This window comes from Onychostoma macrolepis, chromosome 06 (assembly GCF_012432095.1).
Source record: "Onychostoma macrolepis isolate SWU-2019 chromosome 06, ASM1243209v1, whole genome shotgun sequence".
Classification (NCBI taxonomy): domain Eukaryota; kingdom Metazoa; phylum Chordata; class Actinopteri; order Cypriniformes; family Cyprinidae; genus Onychostoma; species Onychostoma macrolepis.
Window position 1 is genome coordinate 30,147,622 of NC_081160.1, and position 25,581 is coordinate 30,173,202.

The 25,581-nt window shown below is 35.6% G+C and overlaps 1 protein-coding gene across 3 annotated transcripts in view; it reads right to left on the reverse strand.

Annotated features, from left to right (window-relative positions):
- The window catches only part of cacna2d2a (calcium channel, voltage-dependent, alpha 2/delta subunit 2a), a 237,519-nt gene that overhangs the window by 36,829 nt on the left and 175,109 nt on the right, over positions 1-25,581 (reverse strand). For all 3 annotated transcript variants that reach the window (XM_058777848.1, XM_058777846.1, XM_058777845.1), the window contains 5 exons: positions 12,709-12,759; positions 11,357-11,456; positions 6,527-6,688; positions 3,412-3,522; positions 1,450-1,528 (listed from right to left, as the gene is read on the reverse strand). In XM_058777848.1, the coding sequence (XP_058633831.1) occupies positions 1,450-1,528; positions 3,412-3,522; positions 6,527-6,688; positions 11,357-11,456; positions 12,709-12,759 (503 nt within the window). The remainder of the gene's footprint in view (positions 1-1,449; positions 1,529-3,411; positions 3,523-6,526; positions 6,689-11,356; positions 11,457-12,708; positions 12,760-25,581) is intronic.

Below are 25,581 nucleotides of genomic sequence, written 5' to 3' on the forward strand. Positions count from 1 at the left end.
TAGGTCGACATTACTTGAGCGCTGTTGACCAGGATTACATGCAAGCTCTTAGTGCATTTATAAAATGGACAGTTTTGGCTTCAAAGGGATAGTTCACCCCAAAAAAAAATTTGCTGTTAATTTACTCACCCTCGGGCCATCCAAGATTTAGGTGACGTTTTTCTTGAGTAGAACAGTAAAAGAAGATTTTTAGCTGAAACCGTGGTTATTGGTGATTAATAAAATGCAAGTCAGCGGCTGTGCGTTTTTAAGAATAAAAAAAAAAAAACATATCAAGGAACACAAAATAAAACCTGTGGTTCCTGATGATATATTGCGGTCTTATGAAGCGAAATTATCGGTCTGTGCAAGAAACTGAACATTATTTACAACATTATTACCTGTAATCCAGAGCCTCAGACAATGGAGAAATCTAATTACTGGTTCAGTAATGGTAAAGCACCTAATAATGATGTAAAATGTGGGTGTTTTACATGCTTAAAGTGAATAAACTAGTCTTCATCAGCTCACCATTTAACACAAACCACGAGAAACCATAAAAATGTTAATTTCGCTCAGTTTGCGCATGCACATATCAGCGGCTCATTGGTCGTCCAAAACTGGAGTGCTGAAAGAGTTCATTCATCATAGGGGTCATCATTCATCATTCATCATTCATTTGAGTTGGAGTGACTGTCAGACACGTCCAAATGTGAGTTTTGATGGAGTAACTTGTAGATCTGAGCTGCTTGAGCTGTTTCAGATGGTTCAGTCCAATTTGGTGAACTGATTCAACTACTTCACCAAAAAAGAATAAGTTCAAAAGAATGATTCTTCGTGAACCGGACATCACTCCCAGGTGTCTGTAATGTTGTAAATAATGTTCAGTTTCTTTCACAGACCAATCATTTCACTTCATAAGGCCGCAATACTGTATATCGTCAGGAGCCACGGGTACTAATTTTGTGTTTCATGATATGCTTTTTTCATTTTCAAAAATGGAACACTGTTTCAGTTAAAAATCCTCTTCACTGTTCTACTAAAGAAAAAAAGTCACTAACATATTGGATGGCCTGAGGGTGAAGAAATTAACAGCAAAATAATTGAAGAAAAGTGAAGTAAGTTTCTGAGTGATGTTTGCCGCCACAATGTTCTGGCTGGTTGCTGAAGTACTGTGGATGGTTGCTAGTGTGTTACTATGTCAAGGTGTACTTAGGCATTTTAAACACATTGCTATGTGGTTTCTAAGGGTATTGCGATGCACTGAAGTTTTTTTTTTTTTTTTTTAGCAAGTTGCTATGATGTTTGAAATTTGCTTGCAGAACGTGTTCTTTACATTTTTAGAACACTAATATGCAGTTTATAGGGTGCTGCATTGTGTTCCTGCCATGATACTTCAACTTGTGCCGAACAACACAGATGTACAGAAGTACAGATGCAGTTGAACAGTTGTAAAGTTCACTATCTCACCCTTGTTGGCACAGGCGATCCACTGCAGAGGAGTGACGTCATAGTTGTGCTGCCCCACTGAGAATGTGAAAACTCTCACCTGTGGAGCGAAGACGGTTTATTAGATCTGTGTAGCAAAAAGGTCTAAAAATACAGAGTAGTCCCTCTGTGTTAGGACCCTCATTTAACAGCGTGTGTATTGTTTTATCATTTCAAACATGTTTTTGTGAGATATTCAGGGATGCTGCAGGATTTTTAAGCTCAAATTTAAGACTTTTTAAGACCTTTTTTAAGACCTGCACAAATAAAATTAATACCATATGAGCAGGGTAGAGCAATGTCTATGGTAAACTGTAAAATGACTGTAAAAACCATGACTTACAGTTCAGATAGAAGTTTTCACAAAAACAAAAAGTTTTATGAAATGATACACTTCACATTTCAGCCTTTAAACCATTTTTTAAGAAAATGGATGAGTCAAAAGTATTAATTATTATATTAATTTAAACAATTATCAATATATTAATTAAATAACACAAACACATTTTGCTGTTTTGATTTTTATAATGAATTATCTTCTTATCGATCCACCAGTTCACATTTACAGCTCTGCGTGTTTGCAGAGTAAAAACATGGGTCGATTTTTCCATTGGTCTGAACAAAAACAACCCAATGTTCCTGCAATACTGGAGGCTGCAGTTCTAGGACTGCATAGAACCCTATTTTTTGGGACAGCACCATCTATTCCAACAGAGGAGACCTTATTCAAACAAACAGATGCAAACAAACAGCACATCAGACATGAACGCTGCGGCTAATTAACTGAAGTCTCACACAGTTTTCCAAGAAAACTGATTTTTAAACCAGAATATATTGAAATAAATTAGGTTGAATATTTCAAGAGGGTTACCAATGGGTATGTTTAGGGTTAGGAGTTGGTTAGGACAATAATTAAGTGTATACAATTAAATAACTACATAATTCCTTAAAAATAATTATATACAGAATTGAATAGCAAGTGCTATAAAATAGTATGAGCCACTAATATTTAGTCATTTAGCAGATGCTTTTATCCAAAGCGACTTATAAATGAGGACAATGGAAGCAATCAATATCAACAAAAGAGCATCGATATGCAAGTGCTATAACAAGTCTCATTTAGCCTAACGCAGTACACGTAGGTGTGGCGTTCTTCATTCTCTCTTACATTCTTTTTGGCTCATTAAAAATTAATCTTGCTGCTGCGTTTTGGATTAATTGTAAAGGTTTGATAGAACTGGCTGGAGGACCTGACATAATGCATACATACAAAAAAAAATAAATACAATAAAATAAAATAATTAAAAAACAAACAAACAAACAAAAAAACAAAAAACTATAGGGTCCTAGAAATCCAGTTCTGAAACTACAGCCTCCGGTATTGCAGGAATACCCTACTCACAACAACAGCCTTATTGAACATGCACATTCATTCTCTGCCAGCAGGAGGCCTTTCGGAACTGTTTCCGCGGTAACGGCAGAACACAAAGCAGGGCAGCACTGGACTTTGAAACGTGCAACGCTCATATTTATTTATATCCTTTTGAAGTTTAATCCTCACATTAAGCTGTATCCCGATTGTGGTCTGTACCCAAATTTAAGACCTCTTGAAATCATAATTAAGACTTTCTTGTACAATTTAAGACTTTTTATGACCTTAAGTTTGATAAAGTAAATTTAAGACTTTTTAAGGACCTGCAGGAACCTGTATATTGTGCTAGGATAAGTTTTATATTGGAATGACATCAAATTTATGATGTTATCTCTTCGGTCTGAAATCATTGCTCCACACAGCTACAAACATAAAAATATTCCGATTGACTTTGATTTTGTTGTCACATGCTATTTTCTGTTTCAGGGAGGACAGAAAAACTGCTTGTCACTGAAGGTCATTACCACAGATGGAAACACCGGCATGTTTTGAATTCGATTGCCTCGACTCACTGTTTTGTTTGGCCAGTTGTATTTCTCAAAGATGTCCTGTGCGCGATCCTCACCGCCGTCTGTGAACATCATAATCATCTTATTGCAGTTTGCTCTCGGAGCGCTGGTCTCCTGTGAGAAACAGAAACAGGAATGCATAAGAGCCAGGTCAGTTTGAAACTCACTGATGCTTATCTGCCTTTATAAACAGATGCTTTTCTTTGTGAAAACCGTTGTGCTTTACACTATCCTTGCAATGTGTCATTTAATAATAATGGCCACATACACACTGTAAAGTGACAATCACATTTAAATACGGGAGTGAATCCTCTAAATTATTTTTTTGCGTGTATATAACAGTCACTCCTGAAACTGTAATGATTGACACATGGTAACCGTGGTGTCATATTAAAGCAACCTCTTTATGTTCGGTGATTTTAACTAAACCACAGTCGACTGAGCCATGATGTTTCGTGAAGTCTGCTTTGCAGAGCACATTCTTGAAAGGTTGCCATGACTATTTATTTATAAGCGATGCTTATTATGTGTCTTTGGGCTTGGATCATAAAGTGATCCAGTTTATTGATTAATAGGCAGGTGCAGTTCGCTATATTTTGACATGTGACTAATTTCCAAGATAATGCATTAGGATTTGAGTTTATTATGGGCTTGTTCTTATTTGTTTAGTTTTTTTAGCAACATCTGGCCACACTAATGAGTCAAAACGTACTCTGTGATTTCTTGCACTGCACATACAGAAAAAGAAAAAAAACTCTGATACATATTTAAATACATAATTAAAAACTAGCTATTTAGTTCGGTTCCGTACACACTGCGTATAATATCTGTAAATGTGATTGTTATTACTGGTAGTCAATTTGTTTGGAATTGTCACTCCTGTATATTACTGAACTGTGTGTATACAGAGCAGGATTAAAGTGAAGTGAAGTGAAGTATTTGTGCTCCGCATTTAACCCATCCATGTGCAAACACACAGTGGTGAAAACACACACACACACACACACACACACACACGGAACACACCAGGAGTAAATGGGGCTGTATGTAATTTTTTGACTGTACTAAATCATAAAAATACCATAATACATGCATTCTGTGTCAGAATGTCACTGTGCGACTCTGCCTACTGCCAATTTACCCAATAGGGTTTCGCCACGCCAGGTGGCCAGTTGGAGGAAAACACAACACACTGCAGTCGTTGAAGCCAAAAAACGGACTGGATCAGAGATCACAGATTCCACCCTAAAAAGCTCTATGACCGACCAGACGCATATTAAACAGTGGATAAATCAACTCTTCAGTTTACAGTCTAAAGCTTGTCGACTCCTATTGTCACTTGTGCTTATTCCTGTTGTGTGTCCTTGAGTCTGAGGAGGTGAAGGCAGGAGAAACAACTCTCTCCAATATTTAGAATTTAGAACACAGTACTCGTTTTAACCGCTAGCTGTCATTATTACATGCACCTTTAAGCACTAAAAGGTGAACGGAGAACCAAATTTAGCCGCAGTGTGTTTGTGGCCAATATGTGTACGAAGTGTTTGCACTGACATATTTGCACAGAATTCGTTTCAGGCCTGCTTGAATCAATCCACCACACAAATGACCTTGGTTATAACAGCGTCCCATTTGGCAGAGCACTGCACATGTGTCCGAGCACTTAAGCGTGCGTGCGTGCGTGCGTGCGTGTGTGCGCAGGCACGTCTCTTCCTCTAATCATACGTCTGCTTTTGTGCCAGCTGCCGCCGACTGTCCTATCTCTGATGAGTTAGCCAAAAGTCCCCTCTTCCTATCCCGTCCAATCACAGCTGTCATTGACATTCGGCCTACGCCACATCACTCTGACAAGATTCTAATAAAGATAAATAATACTGCCACAATTACAAATTTACAGCGCTCTCTTCTCAGCCTATCAGGAGTCAGCGGGCAGAAATTAAAATGCCTTGGCGCTTATGGATCTGAGAGCGACAGTGAAACAGAAAGTCAGAAAGAACGAGTGTCTTTGGTCGGAAGAGAATACAGATTCGTCCGTTCGAGCAGCAGTCGGCCAAAACTAAAATGCATGTGATGAAGCCACACATGTGGCCATCAACAAATCTCTCATCATTGTACTCACCATCAACATGCTTCTGCATGGCCATATTTCTCACGATCTCAAACATTTCTCCTCAGCAAGGCTTACTGAATGTCCACTATCGACTCATTTGTCTGTTTTTATTGCTCAGAAATATGAGAAAAAGCTGACACTTAAATTAAATATAACTGAGAACTCTGTTAAATCTCTGAACGCTTTGAAAAAGCAACAACTGAGCAATACAATTTTCTGCTGAGTTGGTAAGAGGATGTTTTGGCATTAACAAATTTAACTAAGCCAAATCCAGCTAAATCTAGCAAAAAAACTCTCTTTGGGAACATCCAGGGATCTTCTCAAAGGTAAAATGACTCATGGCTGAAGTAAATCATGTTTTTTATATTCTAAAAATATATATCTATATTTTAAGTTAACATTTGAGTTAGTATGCAAGCCCTGTGAAAAAAAAAAAAGTTGCTTTCTCGAGATTGAGACTAAAATATTGTCTATTTATTTATTTGTTTTGAAAGACATGAACAATTTTATTCAGCAAGGATGCATTAAGTTGATCAAAAGTGGCAGTAAAGATATTTATAATATTACAAAAGATTTCTATTTCAAACAAATGTTCTTTTGAACTATACATCAAAAAATTGTTAATAAAATGTATCAAAATTCAACTTTGCATCACAGGAATAAATTACATTTAAAATATATTTTCAAATAAAAACCAGTTATTTTAAATTGTAATAATATTTCACAATATTACTGTTTTTACTCTACTTTTGATCAAATAAATTCAGCCTTGGCGAGCATAAGAGACTTCTTTTAAAAACTTAAAAAAATTGCAAACTTTTTGATTAAAGATAATTAATTTAACATCACAAGAAAACAAACAGAAAAAAATAATTCATGACCTCTTAGGACTCCTGTAGGTTAGGGTTAGTAGTCATTATAATAAACTTTATTTAGAGACTTGACTACAAAATTCTAGTGTATCTTCATGCAGATAACTACAGTAGGTGAACATGAGTGTGTGAGTCTTACGTTTAACAGCTGGTCAAAGGCAAACTGAAAGCCGGTCTTGTAGTCTGTCGTCCCCTTCGCTTGCATGTTCATCACAGACTCTTTGAAGATCTTCTTGTTCTTTATGTTGGCTTGGACCAGCGTGGTGAAGCATGGCACCACGGCGTACGCTTTCTCATTGAACTGACAGAGAGAGAGAGCGACAGACAGCAGCTGCTTCAGCAAGTCCATTAAAAGCTTCATTATTCATCACCATTAGATCTCACAGCATCATCATTTCTGCTGTTAACACTCGCTAATGGAGTCACTTACACCTGATTGATTTCTCTCGCAATTCATAATTTGCTTCCACTGCAGATGAATCAACTCTTATGAAACTTGAAATCTATTTAAAATCTATTTCACAACACTAATCATCTGGATGGTTTAATAGTGCTCAAATCAGAACATCTTTATATGAGTCTGTTTTGACCATGCAACACGTGAGTGGTTGACAAGGTGTTGCTATGTGGTTTCTAGGGTGTTCTGGGTGGTTACTAGTTTTTTCATGTCAAGTGAAAAAGTAATAGCCCTCTTCTTCACTAAAAACATACCAAAATAAATATATTTGTCTGGTATTCCAGGAAAAAAAAAAAAAAATAAAATAAGATTCTTCTTCCCTGAGAGGCAAAGTTGTATAAGATATGCGTAAATATATTTAATTATGTTTGTTTTTCTAATAGTTTCATTTTATTAATTTTAAATTTATTTGTTGTTGTTTTTTTTTAAACACAGATCTCACAACATTTTGTGCAATTTACACTTAAAACAAAAAAGAAAAATACATATGCCACCAAAATATAAAACAAGTCTAAATATAATGCATTTTTGCTTCTCGATAAACAATTACAATTTTCTTGAGAAGCAAAACTGTGTAAGATATTGTCAAAATGTATTTATTCATTGTTTTACTTTTAAATTCTTGTTTTAAACATAGCTCTCACAATTCTCAATAAATTGATCTCACACTGAAAGAAAGACATTTTGTCTTGTTTTCTTGTTTTTCACCCTTACCCTTAAAAGAAGGATGTTATATTTTTATGAAATTTATTTTAGTTTTATTTTAGTCTATTTTTCTGACCTTATTGGAAAATGTATTCATAATTTTATTGAATAATTATTGTTTTAAACATAGATCTCACTAAATGTTGTTTGATTTATGCTTAAAACAAGGAGAAAAAAAATCAGCTTGCCAAAAAAGTGTTAATATCATGCATTTTTGCTTCTCAAATAACCTGGTCTTGTTTTAAGGATGTTTAGGTATTTGTACTGTAAAAAAAAATTTAAATAATAATCCTTAAAAAAAAGTCCTGATTTAGCACAGATCTTGCAGGTACACTAGCACTACTGAATTAATTTTTTATTTTTTTTTATTTTAATTTGACACACAGCTTAAACCTATGAAAGCTTGTTTCTATAAAAAATAAAATAACTGTGATTTTTTAAGGTCAGAATTCTGAGACAAAGACTCACAATTAAATATAAACTCAGAATTCAGATTTTTTCTTGCAGTTCTGACTTTACATATCAAAATTCTGACTTTATTCTCTAAATTGTGAAGAGGTCAGAATTGTGAGATATAAACTCAGAATTGCGAGAAAAATGTCTGAATTGTAAGATTAAAAAGTTGCAATTAACTTTTTTAATTTTTTTTTTATCCCATGGCGGAAACAAGCTTCCATAAATACCTTTCACATCAGTACAGCTTTACTTACTGACTGCACAGAACTCAGCATTAAGCATTTATTATAGAGAGTGTGTGTGTGTGTGTGTGTGAGGAAGCACAGCTGTGACAATCTGAGGTGCATCCGGCAGTCTTGATTACAAGGTTCCACACCGCAGGTGCGGAGGAAAGAAAATGCCAATGCAAACAAAAATGAAACGAGAAATGTTTCCTAAAACTGCCTATAGGAAAGAAAATTCCCTTTGAGATCTCTTTTACTCTTCCTTGACAGAGAAAAGATTAAAGGGAGAGCCAACTGAGTCTTCATGTGAGAAATGTACCAATCCCAGAATCATGAACGAATCATTCTTTTGAGTCGGACTGATTCGGTTCTCGAGTTCAACTCACTGACTCAGTGTTTCTGCAGTTCACTGTAGGGAAGATTATCAGCAAAAAATGACTTGTTTTACAGTCTGTGCACACAAATCGATTATGGACTACTACTATTGTGCTTTTTTTTTTGAAGCTATTGCTATTGCATGGAAAAGAGTGACCAGCACAGTTTGAATCTCTCTTATTGTGTTTCACAAGGAAACGAGGGTGCGTAACGCAAACTAAATTGTAATTTTTGGCTGAATTGGCCCTTTAAAAAAGCTAAAAGGGTCCATTTTGATTTCACGTTACTCTAGGCGTCTGGAGGTAAACAGCAGTAAACACACATAGCGACTCTAATGTGGTCTAAAACTGCTTTTCTTCAGCGGGCTGTAGAATGAGCTGTGTTCCGGCTCAGATTATGATGCTCATTTTGCGCTCTCAGAGCCGGGATTAGGAAACACACACTAAGAGCCCCGGATCAGCCCGGATTACTGGCGTGGGCCTCCAAAACGCTAATGTTTCATTATGTGTGTGCGTCTGTGTATATGTGCATGCTTACTTGTGTGGGTTGCGTTTGTGGGCTGCTATTGTGTGATCGCAATAAATCAACCCTCTTTAGATTGAATGTTACATTTTCTGCATTTACATTTTCATACAGGTTCAGATTCCTGGAGGATTCACACAACTGAATATTAATGCTGGTGTTGTCTTAAATGTAATCACTATCAATAACAGCATATTCCCACTCAAGCGATGATGTAATATCTTGTTACAACGAGAAAAAAATAAAATAAAATTTGACATGTTATTATGAGAAAATATATAGTTTTAATGACACTTTATCTTGCTATTAAGAGAAAATGTTTTAATGAGAAAAATGTCCTTTTAACAACCTAGCATCTCGTTATTACAAGAAAATATATTGTTTCAATAAAATAACATCTGGTTATTGCAAGAAAATGCACCACCATATGATATATATACACAACATATATACAGTTGTGCTCAAAATTATTCATACCCCTGGTAAATATGATCAAAGAAGGCTGTGAAAATAAATCCGTATCATTAATACTTTTGATCTTTTATTTTAAACATTTACAAAAATGTAGCCTTTCATTGGAGAATAAGAATTTAAAATGGGAGAAAAATCTCAATGAAATAAATGTTTTTCTCTAATACACATTGGCCACAATTAATCATACTCTTTTATTCAATACTTTTTGCAACCTCCTTTTTCCAAGATAACAGCTCTGAATCTTCACCTATAATTCTTGATAAGTTTGGAGAACACCTGACAAGAGATCAGAGACCATTCCTTCATCCAGAATCACTCCAGACCCTTCAGATTCACAGCTCCATGTTAGTAGTACTTCTCTTCAGTTCACCACTCATTTTCTGTAGAGTTCAGGTCAGGGAACTTTGACTGCCATGGCAGAAGCTTGGTTTTGTTCTCAGTGCCCCATTTTTGTTTTGATTTTGATGTTTGTTTGTGGATCATTGTCCTGTTGGAGGATCCAACCACAGCCCATTGTACGATTTCTAGCATGGACAGTCAGTTTTTAATTTTTTATCTGTTGGTAGTTGATAAAATCCTTGATGCCAACAAGATATCCACAATCTCTGGCAGAAATATAGGCCCACAACATTAAAGATACAGCAGTATATTTCATTGTACACATGGGATACATTTTTTTATCCCTGTGTTCACCAAACCCATCTTGAGCGTTTGCTGTTAAAAAGCTCATTTTTTAGTTTCATCTGACCATAGAAGCCAGTGCCATTTGAAGTTCCAGTAGTGTCTAGCAAATGAATATGCTGGAGTTTGTTTTTGGATTAAAGTGTTTTCTTTTCTAGAATTTTCTTGAAACCTTCCCAAACAACATGTGGTGATGTAGGTCCTGTTTGATCTTTTTTTTTTTTTTTAGGCTTTCTGACCCCGAGACTCAACTGTTTTCTGCAATTCTTCAGCTGTGATCATTGGAGCATCTTTGGCCACTCAAACTGTCCTCCTCACCTTGCTTTAAGACAAAATAGACTCACATACTCTTCCAGGCAGATTTGTAACATTTTCTGTTGATTGGAAATTTTTAATTATTGCCCTGATGGTTGAAATGGGAATTTTTAATGCTTTAGCTCTTTTCTTACAGCCACTTTCTAATTTGTGAAACTTAACAATCTTTTGCTGCACAACAGAAATACAGTGTTTGATTTTACTAATGGTGATCAATGATTAAGGGAATTTGGCCTTTGTTTCCCCTCATATTTATATTCCTGTGAAACAGGAAGCCAAGGCTGGACGATTTCATGTGTGATTAAAAAAAAAAATGCAAATATGAATGGGAATATACTTCAGAGATATTTCAATCATAAGATTTTTTTAGGGGTACCAATAATTGTGGCCATTGTGTACTAGAGAAAAATATTAATTTCATAATGTGATTTCCCCCCACTTTTCCTTTTTTTTGTTGCTTAAATTAAAGGTTAGATTTTTTTAAATTTTTGAATGAAAGATCAAATGGATAAACAATGCAGAGTTATTTTCACAGCCTTCCTTGATCATATTTACCAAGGGTATGAATAATTTTGAGCACAACTGTGTATATATATACACACACACACACACACACACACACACACAAATCTTACTTTCCATTAATATTTATAATAATAATTAAGTAATGAACATAAAATTGTAATACATATACAATATATGTAATGGGGGTTATGCCTTTAATTGCTGATACCATTTAAAAAAAAATCTAAAAACCTACCCGAGCCACATTTACGTAGTCATCATCAGAAAGTGTGTCCAGCATCTCGATGACAGAGGTTTTCATCAGCTTCAGGGTCAGTCCACTGACACTACCGCTCCTACAAACACACAGAAAACATCACACACACTGAACGCTACAACATTTATCTAACAAACCAGTCATGCCTCAAAACAACACCGCACAGCAACACAAGCCCATAACTGCCGTTGCCAAGCAGAACCTGTTGCTAAGTGTCTCCCTCATCCCCGTCCATCAAAAGTAAACTGTAGACAGCATGTTAAAAAGCAGCATCTTCACAGACAGAACGGAGACAATCGATCTTCAAAAACAGACTACATTTGAATTCTATGCTGCAAATTGGATTTATTAATAGCCTACAGCAGCTATTGAAAAAGCAATCATAGAGCACGAGTTCATGTGTAATTTGGCTTCCAGAGTTAGAAGGTTTAATAAAGCCGAACACATTGGGAAAAAAAAAAAATCCCTGGTGACAGCACTATTGTCTCATGCTTCCAGTCGTCACAATGAGATTAGTCTAAGATTGTCAGAAATGTTCAGAGCGATGGTGCTTTTGATTGGCATGAGATTGCCTTGGCAAAGCGACAGCTACGATTGGTGTATTTTTTAATTAGATATCGGTATCTATTTAAGGTTATGGAGGATTGCCAGCCAGTGACAATTAACCTCCATTAAGCAGTTTTACTTGAGAGGTTTACTTAAGAATATTAATGATTTTTTGACGATTATGCACATAATGGCTGTATGATTGAGGCAATCACTTATTTGTTAAACTATGCAGCAGTGTTACCAATGACTCTAAATGCACAACACTTAAGGTTTGATAAATAAAAGGTCTCGATGATTCACTAAACGTGGCATTTAACAACAAAATGATCACGTACTTCATTATAGCTAAAACGACAATTCTATGAACTCAAAAAAATGCAATGCATACCTTTTCAATAAATTCATCTGTAAACATATTTGTTTATGTATGATGTGAAAGCGTTTTTGAGATTATGCATTTTAGAGGTCAGATAAAATCAGAGTCACAGGACGTTTTAAATTCTCCACCAGCATATCAGATATCGGCAACAGTAATGCAATTTTTCACTGCATATAACCTCTAAGTCATATTTCAGGAACACGGTAGCATTTTGATGTTGAGGCACGAGGTTAATAAGATGGAATAATGTTCTTCTCAGCCGACAGGTGGCAGTAGAGCACCACACTGCTGTTATGGCATCATAAACAACACATTTATCAACACAGATGACAGTGTGTGTTAATGCAGTGCATACGAGACACACAGAGAGACAGATGGAGAACGTGTTTGAGAGGATACTTACACATCCACGATGATGACCATGTCCTTTGGAGAAGAAGCTCCTTGAATGTACCTAGTAAAAGTATAAAACAGGACTAGTCAGTGCTGATATTAAAGAGTTAATTGATTTAAAACGCTAAAATAAAACAATAAGCCATATGAGGCTGTGAGTTACAGTGATTTTACCATGACTAAAGGCACAATATGAAGTCTTACCGATGGTTTTACCAGACTCTGCTTTAGTTCATAAACCAATCTGCAGGTGGTTTACAGGCAACCAACACAGCAACTACGAAGTGTACTGTATCATATTTGATTGATATATGAATTTCTAAGGCATCTAAATGATCAGCATGATCAAACCTTTGCTGGAAAACCTGTCGTACACAATCTAATACATGCCTTCTGTCATCTGATTGATAGTTTACACTATTTAACAAGCAAAAGGCCTTTTAGTGTAATTGTACTAACATTCACCTATAGCTCCCATCTTCACTGATTTTATAAATTAAACGGAAGAATAACTTTTCTTTTGTTAGTAATATGTCCAGAAGAACATCGGAAGCAACCTCGGTTTGCTTGATTATCTAACATCCGACAAGTGATATTTATATGCATTTAAATGTAAGGATTTTCTATACTGGTATAAAGATCTCATTGATTTACATTACAATCAGAATTTCATCTTTATTTTTCCAAATTGCATATTTTAGCTCAGTTTGTTGTTTTTTTCTCCCCTTGAGCTCCTTACCATTCTCCAGTACCATACTATATGAGACATAAAAGCCTGATGTATCAAACACATGTGCAAACTTTTTATTGTAGATTTTCTTTTATATTGTTATTACATATTCAATAAACTATTACTTCATGTCAAGTTTCATAAAAATAGTTTACAAAAACTAAGCACAAGTCCTTTTTTCCAGCTCACTCTCCCCAATAATGCTCCTTTGACTTGTCTTGTATTTGCGCTAAGTTAACCTCAAAGTCCGAGAAGCACAGCGTCAGGTGAAACGTCAAACCGGACGGCCGTTTATTCTCCGGCTGACTCATCGGCCCGCTGACAAACGCATTATGCAGTCCGCCCGTCTCTCTGCGTCTTTGTGCAAGCGCTAGCAGATCGTGCGGCGAGGAGAGACGCTTTGTCTCAAGCCATTTTTAGCATGGTGCTCAATCTGAACGCAGAAAGACAATGAGCGATGCGTGGCACTTTTGTGTCAGCGGCAACAAAATAAATAAATAAACGGCCTAACGCCGCATCTGTCCACCGCTGATAGAGGCTGACATATAGAAAACACTAGTGCAGCCATTTTCACTTTTCCCCGTGCAATTAAAAAGGCATTACACCTGACAATCAGAGCAAGAGATTGATGCACGTCGTCAAGCCGTTGTCTTCAGAAGACCTGGAAAAGCGCTTCTGCTTCTGCTTTTGCGGAGCGAGGTGATTGGCTGTCGTGCAGACAGGTAGTTAGCGTTTTGTGCTCGCAGGAGCAGACCGATCGTCGAGGGTCTCTTCTACCGCGGTAATCAGGCTGAAGAGACGACGTGAGAAGTGGTGCCAGGTGCCCGCGGCTCGTTGAGGAAGGGTTTTGAAGCATGGCTAAGCTCTGGAAAAATGGAAAAGCCCTGGTGAGCCATGAACGCTAACTAGCGCACTCCACTGCAAGCCTGTACGCTGACCTCTGACCCTCATTCTGGAGGCCAATCTGGTCTTAATGCCACTGGAGAGCACTAGACGTGGAAGGAGGACTATTACAGTTGGTTGAAAGGACAAACACAGCTGAAAGACTGTTTAAAGCTAACAATAACAATGCTCAGGCATGAGTATAAAGCTTTTGGAGCTGGAAGTGGGTGAAATTAATTTAGTTCTTGATAATTGAAGATGCTACCCAAAAGGTCAGAGCTTCTCCATGAGCACTGGCTACAAAAATAAAGCACAGTTCTACAAACTTTATCGGTTTAATTACAAAAGTCTTTCATTTAATAAATATAATGTGAGTGAGAAAAAGGAGACTATGCTTCTGATACACCAGTATGTATGTGAAAACTTCACTAAGGAAGTATGTGAACCCCTATTACAAGTTTATATTACACAAATATAAAAATACTTTTACTTATCTTAGTAATAATTACTAACTCATCTGTGTAGTGGGACAAAAAAGTTTGAGTTTTAAAAGGATAGTTTACCCCAAAATAAAAATTCTGTCACTTTTTACTCGCCCTCGTGTCATTTCAAACCTGTATGACTTTCTTTCTTCTAGAAGAACAATATATGGAGAAATATTTTGAAAAATGTGTTGTTTTTTTAGTCCATACAGTGAATGTTATTTGGACCCCAGTTCTAAAATATTAAAATTTTGGGGTCAACTATACATTTAAATGTGGAGACGATAAGATTTTTTAAAAATGTTTTTGAAAGACATTTAAATATCTTATGCTTACTAAGGATCAAAAATAGAAGAAAAACTGTAATAATTTAAAATATAATTACAACTTAAAATAACTATTTTCTATTTGAATACTTTTTAAAATGTAATTTATTCCTATTGCTGCTCAGGAAACATTTCTTGTTATTTTTTGTAAAATAGTTGAGCTCCTGGAAATCGTGATACATTTTCTTCAGGATTCTTTGATGAATAGAAAGTTCAAAAGAACTTTTAAATGGTAGTAATGGAGTAAATGGTAGTGTATGCATTATATGTAAGGACATGGCATTATGGTGTATTCTACTATTATGACTCATGTACAGCGATTTTCAATATTTTTGAAGCTCAAAGCTCCAGTCCAACCTCGACCGGTATAATTCTTCAAAATCTGTCCTTTTGTGCTTCATGGTCAAACGTCACACAGGTTTGGAGTGATATAAGAGTGAAGTTTAATTACTTAATTCAATTACACTATGAGTATCTTATAGCTTGGCAAGCTACAGTTTCAAATTAGCATGCTAACATCAGCGCGCTCAAACAGCAAAGCACACAATATGACATCAGACGCTGCAAAATTAATTTCTGCTCCATCTCAGCGAGAAACAGAGGTACACTAGATTTCTTCGTATTTAAAATTCATTTTCAGCTCTGTTTGCTTTTATGCAATCAATCCACAGCGCGCTGGATTCAGTTTGTGCCGTGTTTGCTCATGTTCTTACTTCCAATAATGCCACCCTGTGTTTCTGCTCAAACAAACACACATTTCCATGAATACAGTTTCAGTAAACACAGGAGGCATAATTGGAGGTTGAGAGGAGCACATTAGGAGCAACGATAAAACTCCAATAAAAAAACATAATGAAATTTTCCAAGCCTAAAAGATGCACATGCCTCATAAATACAGAATATGACAAAAAATCAATGGACTAAATGAAGGAAATGAGTTTGCTCAGGATTTAATGTGTGGACTCTAAAAAAAAAATAAAGGCCTGTTCGATAAGTGTAAATGTTCGGTCTGAAAAACATACACAAAAACATGAAGGCTAGATAAATTTTTTAATGTTTAGATTATTAATAAACTCTCTGTGTGTGTGTGTGTGTGTGTGTGTGTGTATATATATATTTTTGCACAAGTCCTGAAAGTATAGAGAACCCAATCAAACAAATGAGGCAAACATATTTTGTTTGTCATTTATTTATTTAGGAAAATGATCCAATATTGCATATCTGTGAGTGGCAAAAGTATGTGAATCTCTTGGATTAGCAGTGAATTTAAAGGTGAAATTAGAGTCCATCTGTGCAGAGGTGTTTTCAGTCGATGCAATGACTATCAAATGTCAGTACGTGATCTGTTTTATTCAAAGAACAGGGATCTATCAAAGTCTGATCATGTTTGTGGAAGTGAATCATGTCACGAACAAAGAGGATTACTGAGGACCTCGGAAAAAGAGTTGATGTTGCTCATCAGGCTAGAAAAGGTTACAAAACCATCTCTAAAGAGTTTGGACTCCACAAATCAACAGATTGTGTACAAATGGAGGAAATTCAAGACCACTGTTACCTTCCTGAGAAGCGGTCGACCAACAAAGATCACTCCAAAGCAGAACGCGTAATAGTCTGCGAGGTTGCAAAAGTTCCCAGGGTAACATCTAAGCAACTAAAGGCCTTTCTCACATTGGCTAATGTTAATGTTCATGAGCCCACCATCAGGAGAACACTGAGCAACCATGGTGTGCATGACAGAGCTGCAAGAAGAAAGCCACTGCTCTCCAAAAATAAAATTGCTTGCTAAAGATCATGTGGACAAGCCAGAGGACTATTGGAGAAAGGTTTAATGGATGGATGAATCCAAAATAACTTATTGGTTTAAATGAGAAGCTGTTATGAACACACTGCATTCCAGCTTCAGAATCTTATCCCATCTGTGAAACACGGTGGAGGTAGTGTCATGGCTTGGGCCTGTTTTGCTGCATCTTGGCCAGGACAGCCTGCCATCATTGAAGGAACAATGAATTCTGAATTATACCAGCAAATTCTAAAGGATAATGTCAGGATATCTGTTTAAGAACAGAGTCTTAAGAGAATGTGGGTCATGCAGCAAGACAACAACTCCAAGCACACGAGTCATTCTACCAAAGAATGGTTAAAGAAGAACAAAGTTAATGTTTTGGAGCGGCTGAGTCAAAGTCCAGACCTTAATCCAATTAAAATGCTGTGGAAGGACCTAAGCAAGCAGCTCATCGGAGGAAACCCACCAACATCACAGAGTTTAAGTGCTTCTGCACTAAGGAATGGGCTAAAACTCCTACATGTTATTGTGCAGGACTGATCAGCATTTACAAGAAACTTTACCTTCAGTTACTGCAGCAAAAGGGGTCACACCAGATACTGAAAGCAAAGATTCACATACTTTTGCAACGCACAGATATGTAACACTGGATCATTTTTCTCAATAAATAAATGACAAAGAAAATATTTTCTCTCACTTGTTTGATTGGGTTCTCTTTGTCTACTTTCAGGATTTATATGAAAATCTGATGATGTTTTGGGTCATATTTATGGGTTCACAAACTTTCAAGTAGCGCTATATATATATATATATATATATATATATATATATATATATATATATATACATATATATATATACATATATATATATATACATACATACATACATACATACATACATACATACATACACACACACACACATATATATATATATATACACACACACACACACACACACACACACACACACACACACACATATATATATATATATATATATAGAAAAACATACACAAAATTGTGTATGTATGTATATGTGTGTATATAAAACATGGAATGAAAACAAAAATGTTTTATATAAAATGTTTTATTTAAAATAATTTCATTTTGTTATTTATTATAATCACATTTATTAATAATATTAAACTAAATATATCAGGATTTGTGTCCAATTAATGTGATAAATGAATAAATATTTTTTTTTGTCAACAAGTAATTGTAGTTGTATAGTATAGCTATGCCATAAGTGTGAATGCACCTTAAAATCAACATAAAATGGATAAAATCTTTTTTTTTCTTTTTTGTGGAAAAGCCAGCCTTACTTTGAAAAAAGTTGCATCAAAAAAGTAAAATGTATTGTTGACTTTAAGAGAAACACTGACGAAACCATGACAATCTCTTTGGTCGGACAGTAAAAGGTTAGATTAACTCATGCTAACATATCTAGGAGTCTATTAAAGGTGGGCAGCAGATCTGAGCCGTGTCACTATCATTCACCATCACTCTACAGGCTCTGTTTCTTTTGGCAATGGTAATTTTTCACACTCCAGTCTATATTCATCTCCGCTCTATGACAGTGATGTTCCCGATCTGTGCTCAGCTCACTGTACCATCCGTGGATCAGCCTGATGGATCCAGATGTGCAGTTTCTGCATGGATTACACTCCGTAATTACCCCTCCACCGAGGCCCAGCGATGCCATTCCTTCCCAGTCATTACCCACACTCCCCAGCGCCCCGGCCAGGTGACATGCAGATGGGCCATCACAAACCAGGACCCCCGTCCACCCGCTTGCCCACTAAACACACACGCTCAAGAAGGCCCCTCAGCAGCACGCTCATCCAGAGCATCTGCTGCGGCACCACCAAACCTTTGGACACACCTACTCAATCTTCATTATTCGGAAATTATCGGAAATATAAATAATGAAGCCATCTCAGCTATGAAAAACATGATGGAGTATGAAAATTAGTGACCAAACTCTCTTACATTTGAGCGTTTCCTCTAGATTCCAGCTCTGCTTCATGAGGTGCATCACGTGATGCTTTTCCTTCACTAAAAATGCTATTCATATTCATGCAAAATAAAATTCAATTTACATTTATGTTCAAAACCTTTAAGCAAGTAGCTTTATATTTTTAAGGTTTAAAAAGTAATGAAAAAGTCAAGTGTGCCCATATTTTGGACTGGTAGTATAAAGGTAACCTGAATCTAAAATAAACTTGCAAATGGCAAGTGATTTGATATTTACATTTTTACATTTAGCAGGTGCTTTTATACAAAGCGACGCACAAATGAAGAACATCACAAACAATTTCTCTTAAGAGCCAACAATATTCGTAGTTCACAACGCCATGTTTAAAGTATAAACTAGATTAATACACAAGCTAGAGCAGAAAAGACAAGAGAAAAATAAAAAAATATAAAAGAAATGATTATAAACACTCATATGTTCATATGAACAATTTAATATTTATAATATTTTATTTCAATTTTTTGTATTAAATATGAAGGTATATACACTTACATTTAATTGAATAATTAAAATATCTTTATTTAAAAATTGAGAGTATTTTTCTGTTTGTCAAGGTATATATTTTATTTAATCAATCGGTGCATTCTTTGGGAACTGAATTCACATTCAAATGGTTACTTACTGCCATGCTCTAGCAGTTCAGCTACAGGACTATATAAATACATTTTGTTGCTCTCTTACATTATTTAGCGGCTTTTCCTTTCTTTCCAGCCGACATTACACATTAACCAGCCTTTCTGTGAAACACCACCTGCCACACAACAGTTGAGGTCACTCACAGTGATTCTGTTTGTTGTGTTGGCTTAACAGCAGGAATGCGTCACAACTCAGAGTTTAAAACAAAAGAACAAACACAGCAGGCCAAAATATCATTCTTCCACTGCAGTTCAAACATGCTGATGTTAAGAATGAAAAACTGCATACTCTTATTATTATTATTATTTTTTTAAATAAAACAGTATATTTGAAATATTAAATAATATCATTTATAAACCATTTTATATTATTTTATTTTACATATAATATATAATTTTAAAAACAGCATGTATCCTTTTAAACTTTTTTAAATGAAATAGTATGTGATTGAAATATTAAATACACTATAATATATAATTTTATAAAACATTTTTATAATATTATTTTAATTTTATTATTATCATTTTATATTGATTTAATAAATAAATATCAAATAATAATAATTTATTAAATACTAGCTAGTATTAATTTGTTATTTTGCCATTTCAATCAAAATTTCTAAAAACAAAAACAAAAAAAAACAATTCAACTTTCACCAGTCTGCAAAGCAAAAGCAAACACAATAACATTTTGTATTATATATTGAGCATTTTTCCAGGTAATAGGAACCTCTGCATACTTTGAATACTATTTAATTAATTTTATTTATTTATTTAATATTTATGTATTAGTTAATTGTTCAAAATAGCAAGTAAAATCATCCCAGCAATAATTTGTTATTTTGCTATTTCAAAATTTACTTTAACAAAAATCTGATCAAATAATGTTGAAAAAAAGGAGTTGGAAAAAATGGTCAAGATGAAGAAACTGCCAAATCGAGCAAAGTGTTCTATTACATATTGCACATTTTTCTAAGTATTAGGGAATTTGCATACTATGAACCATATACTGCAAAAATAACATGCATTCCATGCACAGCCCAATTCAAAAAGCATTTCCACAAAGTTACAGGCCAAAGCCAAAGTTTTACTTGCATTTGACAAGACGACACCATATGCGCATGACGTGATTTCAAAATAAATTAGCAGGAGAAAGCCAGAAAACGACAAGTATTCATAGTAATACTGTAGACTACAGCATCATCGTGCACAGTAAACAGGTTAACCCAGCAAAACGCCTCTACGGGAGAGACAATCTGGCCGTCTGTGTGAAAGCTCGCGAAGGCAGGAGGGGGCTGAAAAACCTCATCACAAAAACGTCCCATTTCCAAGCGCTGACAGAAAACACATTTCCCGGGAAGGTGCTGGAAAAGTAAAAGCACGGATTGACATTGTAATGTGCCTCGTGCCGCTGTAATTGTGTTGCGTTCCCTCAATAGGAGAAAGACATTGGAATTCATGAGGTACTTTTATCACGGTGCAGCGTGGGTAAAAATCAATGCATTACCTCGAGAGCGAGCGCGTTTATGCTCTCTGACCTTGCCTGTCTATCTCTCCCTGTCTCGCTCTCCTATTCCTGTCTCTCACGCTCCCACATTAAAAATTAGTCAATTATAGTCGCTTATCGGGGCTGAAATGATATGCTTGACTTACACATGTGTGCAGCTGCCGGTTTCTGACTGTCACAATCTGCAGGTGCGATGCAGCTCGTGATGGAGTTTACTGAAATGTACTGATTTCACTTCCCTTTAAATGCGTGTGTGTTGAAGGATTTGTGTGTGTGCGCGCTCATGGGATTATTATTTTATGGGCCGCTGCTCTCTCGGCTCTCCTCTGGATGTGTTCTTCATCAGATTGAATTAAGATTAAAACACTGAGGCCTGTGAAGCAGGTGAGCTGTGGGAAAGAGATGTTGTCGTGTGTTTATTCCGCTTTTTATTTGCTTGATTATTCAATAAATTGATGGCGAGATCTGCTGATCTGTATGGATGGATGACCAGTCAGTTTGTCCTTTTAGGCTTTTATAGAGATTAAAACGTTTCTTGAATTCAAAACACAACCTCTTCAAATCTTATCATCATTATTTTCAGTCTAAGTGATGTTAGGATCTTAATGCTGATCTTACATGCGATACACTAACAAAAAATAGTAGACTAACTATTGTACTATGATGATTGTTTGGACATGTACCGTGGTCATTTTACAGTATTCATTAAAGTACCTCGGAAAACCATGTAAAAAAGTACTGTGGCAGTAATTTAGTACTTCATATAATACAGATGGTAATACTATGGTACTTTGAAAAAATATTACTGCTGAAAATTATGTAACGTGGTACTAAATACCATAGTAGTTTTTGGTAGTTCAGTAGGATGGTACTTTGAAACGGACCATGGTAATCAAATTCACGTACCATATCCGAGAACATCATGGTAATACCATGGTATTTTTTGAAAGTATTCCCTTACAAAAATGTAGTGTGGCAGTATCATAATGCAATCATGGTATCAAATGGTAACACTACAGTAATTTTAAAATATAGCATTGGATTTAAATTTATTTACTAAGGCGTTTTAAAACCCCAAAATATTAACAGGTTTTTTGAACATTACTATGGTACTATCAGAGTTTTCTTGACATGTACCATGGTAATTTTGCAGAATTCATTGATTTACCTTGCAACATCATGTAAAAAAAAGTACTGTTGCAGCACTATGGTACAGTACAGTACATAGTATAGATAGTAATATTATGGTACTTTGAAAAATACCATGGTATTGAAATGTATGTAACATGGTATTTACATGATACATGTCCTAAATACCATAACAGTGCCAAGGTAGATTTATAAAAAATGTTTTTTCTTTAGTTTTTGCTATTAATACTATGGTACTTCAACATATACCATTATAATGAAATTCATGTACCACGGTAATTCCATCAATACTATCATAGTCAATATATGAAAAACAATGGTACTCTTTTCTTTATTTAAGTGTTCCTGTACAATAAAGTACTATGGCTGTACCATGGTACAATGATGGTAATACTATGATACTTTGAAAAACTGATATGCTGAAAAGTACCAGAAATACTGTGGTATTAACATGGTTTTTGAACATGGGCCTATTTTTTGAACTTGTAGCATGGTAATTTCACAGTATGCATTGCAGTACCTTAAAATAACATGTAAAAAAATGACTACGGCAGTATTATGGTACTTTGAAAAATACCATGGTGCTGAAATTCATGTAACAGGGTATTTACATGTGCAAAATACCATGCTAGATGGTAAAAACAGCACTTTGAAATATACCACTGTAATGAAATTCACTTACCAGGGTACATCCAGGAATACCACGGTACTATCATGGCACTTTTTTGTAAGTGTTCCTTTCCAAAAAATGGACTCTGGCAGAACTATGGTACGATACTGGTATCAGATGGTCATAATATGGTACTTTAAAATATATAGCTATGGGACTGAAATATAAATGGGATCCCTCATTCAATAACCGGATTTTATCACTCGACTGCAAATATTAATGCAAATGAGTTTCCGAAAGTGCATTTTGACAGTTTCACCGTCAGTGTTTAATTTGACCGGAGAGCAGAAACAGGACTGACAGGCCTCCATCTAGTTTGGGCGGCTCTTCATGGCGTTTGAGCAGCTGCCATAATATTTACTTAGGAGCCAGATTGACTTTTCTCAGAAATCAATATGTGCTTTGGCTGTGCTGAATATCTGCTACGCTGGGCTGAACCTGCATGGTAATGGCTTCTCTGTAACGCTCCGATAACAAAACATACACCTCTCTCTGTTTCTCCTTCAAACTCTTCCAATCAATCCTAGCGCCTTTAACCGTCGCTCACGCTCTCTCCTCTAAATCTTCACCTTCTCCCGTCGTCCTTTGCTAACGTGTGTAGACATACGTTATAATAGAGGCGTGTTAATAATTCATGTCAGAGCAATTGGAGACAATTAAGTGTGTTGACTGGGTCATTTATTTTCCAGTCAGAGTCAGAGTTGATGTAGAGAGTGTCAGAGTGCCGATCACCTCCACCAAACATCTCTTCAAAAGCTCAACTGTTTCACATAGACACCAATGAGATTTAATGAAGAACAGATGGAGACTTTATCTTAAGTGTGCCGATTTTTCTCCTTAAAGGGATAGTTCACCTAAAAATGAAAAATCTGTCATCATTTACTGACATTTACAACCTCATGTTGCTCCAAACCTGCAGGAATGTCTTTCTTTTGTTGAACACAAAAGATGAATGTGAAGAATGTTGTAATCAAACAGTTGCTGGTAGCCATTGACTTTCATAGTATGGAAAAAATACCATGGAAGCGAATGGGGACCAGAAACTGTATGTTTACTAACATTCTTCAAAATATCATCTTTTGTACAACTCGAGTGTAAAAAAATAATGACAGGATGTTCATTTTTGGTGGTCAAATCAGATACTGACTGGTTTTCAGACCCCGGACCCCCCCCCCCCCCCTTGATATCTTGATATGCCACACCTGTGAGGTGGATGGAGTATCTCGGCAAAGGAGAAGTGCTCACTAACACAGATTTAGACAGATTTGTGAACAATATTTGAGATAAATAGGCCTTTTGTGTACATAGAAAAAGTCTTAGATCTTTGAGTTCAGCTAATGAAAAATGGGGGCAAAAACAAAAGTGTTGCGCTATAGATAATTATATTCGCAGCTAAAAATAATGTGAGTTCTCACAAATAACTAAATGTAAATAGAACTATATGCAAACCTGTGGTTAATAGTTGCTAATAGTTTATAGATGCTTCACAGTGACAGGTTTTACATCACAGCTATTACTATATTATCTTTAGCTTGACCGCAATGTTATATTAACTAATCAGCATCCAGCACCAGAACTATCTGTTTTGTAAATGCACAGTATATTAAAAGTTTCCTTCGAGTTTCCTCCAAACTCCTGCTCTGGCGTCTTTGAGACATTAGCTGAGCTAAGCAGCAGGCTGTTATTTGAGTGGTCAAGCCATGCAAAGAGTGTAATACACAATGACAGCGTGTTGACCATAATCATGCAAACTTGACCTGACATATCCCGACTCCCCCTGCTGCCACGGCCTGCCAATCAGCAGAGTGGAGTGCAGGTTGCCAAGCAACAGTCTGAGAAACAGCTCCGGCGCTGTGTGCAGGGGGTTAAAGAGCAGCGGGCAGACGGCTAGTGTGACACACGCTTAGATGCCAGGGCTGCTGCTACAAATGTGTCTGAAGCTAAAATCTGTAAAACCTGCAAAGAGACATTCAGCATTCACACTCATCAGAGTAATCGTCCTCTGCCATCTTTGCTCACCTGCCCCAATTTATTTTGAGTGAATCACTTGAGCACTAAATGCCATGTGACATATGCTACTATATAATGAAATGTGCAACAGCAATATTATAAAAAACTAATGTTTACATATCGAAATGTAAAATAATATTTAACATTCTAAAATTATTTTTAGTAATATATTACATGAATATAATTATAATGTAATATAAATATAATATTAAATATGTGTATAAACCCATTATAATTGACAGCTGGTTAGTTTTACTGTGCTGAGAATATTGTTTCGTTACAACATACGAAACTGCTTTTGTACTGATGCTAGATTTATCATTTATTTATGCATTTTATGCATAATCTTATATTTTGGTTTGTGTTCATTAAGTTTGAACAAAAGGAGAAAATAATCAAATGTAATATCTTTCATTTGTAAATGTTATCCACTGGAATATCAGATTACATGGTTACTTCATATACAGGTGCTGGTCATATAATTAGAATATCATCAAAAAGTTGATTTATTTCACTAATTCCATTCAAAAAGTGAAACTTGTATATTATATTCATTCATTACACACAGACTGATATATTTCAAATGTTTATTTATTTTAATTTTGATGATTAGAGCTTACAGCTCATGAAAGTCAAAAATCAGTATCTCAAAATATTAGAATATTTACA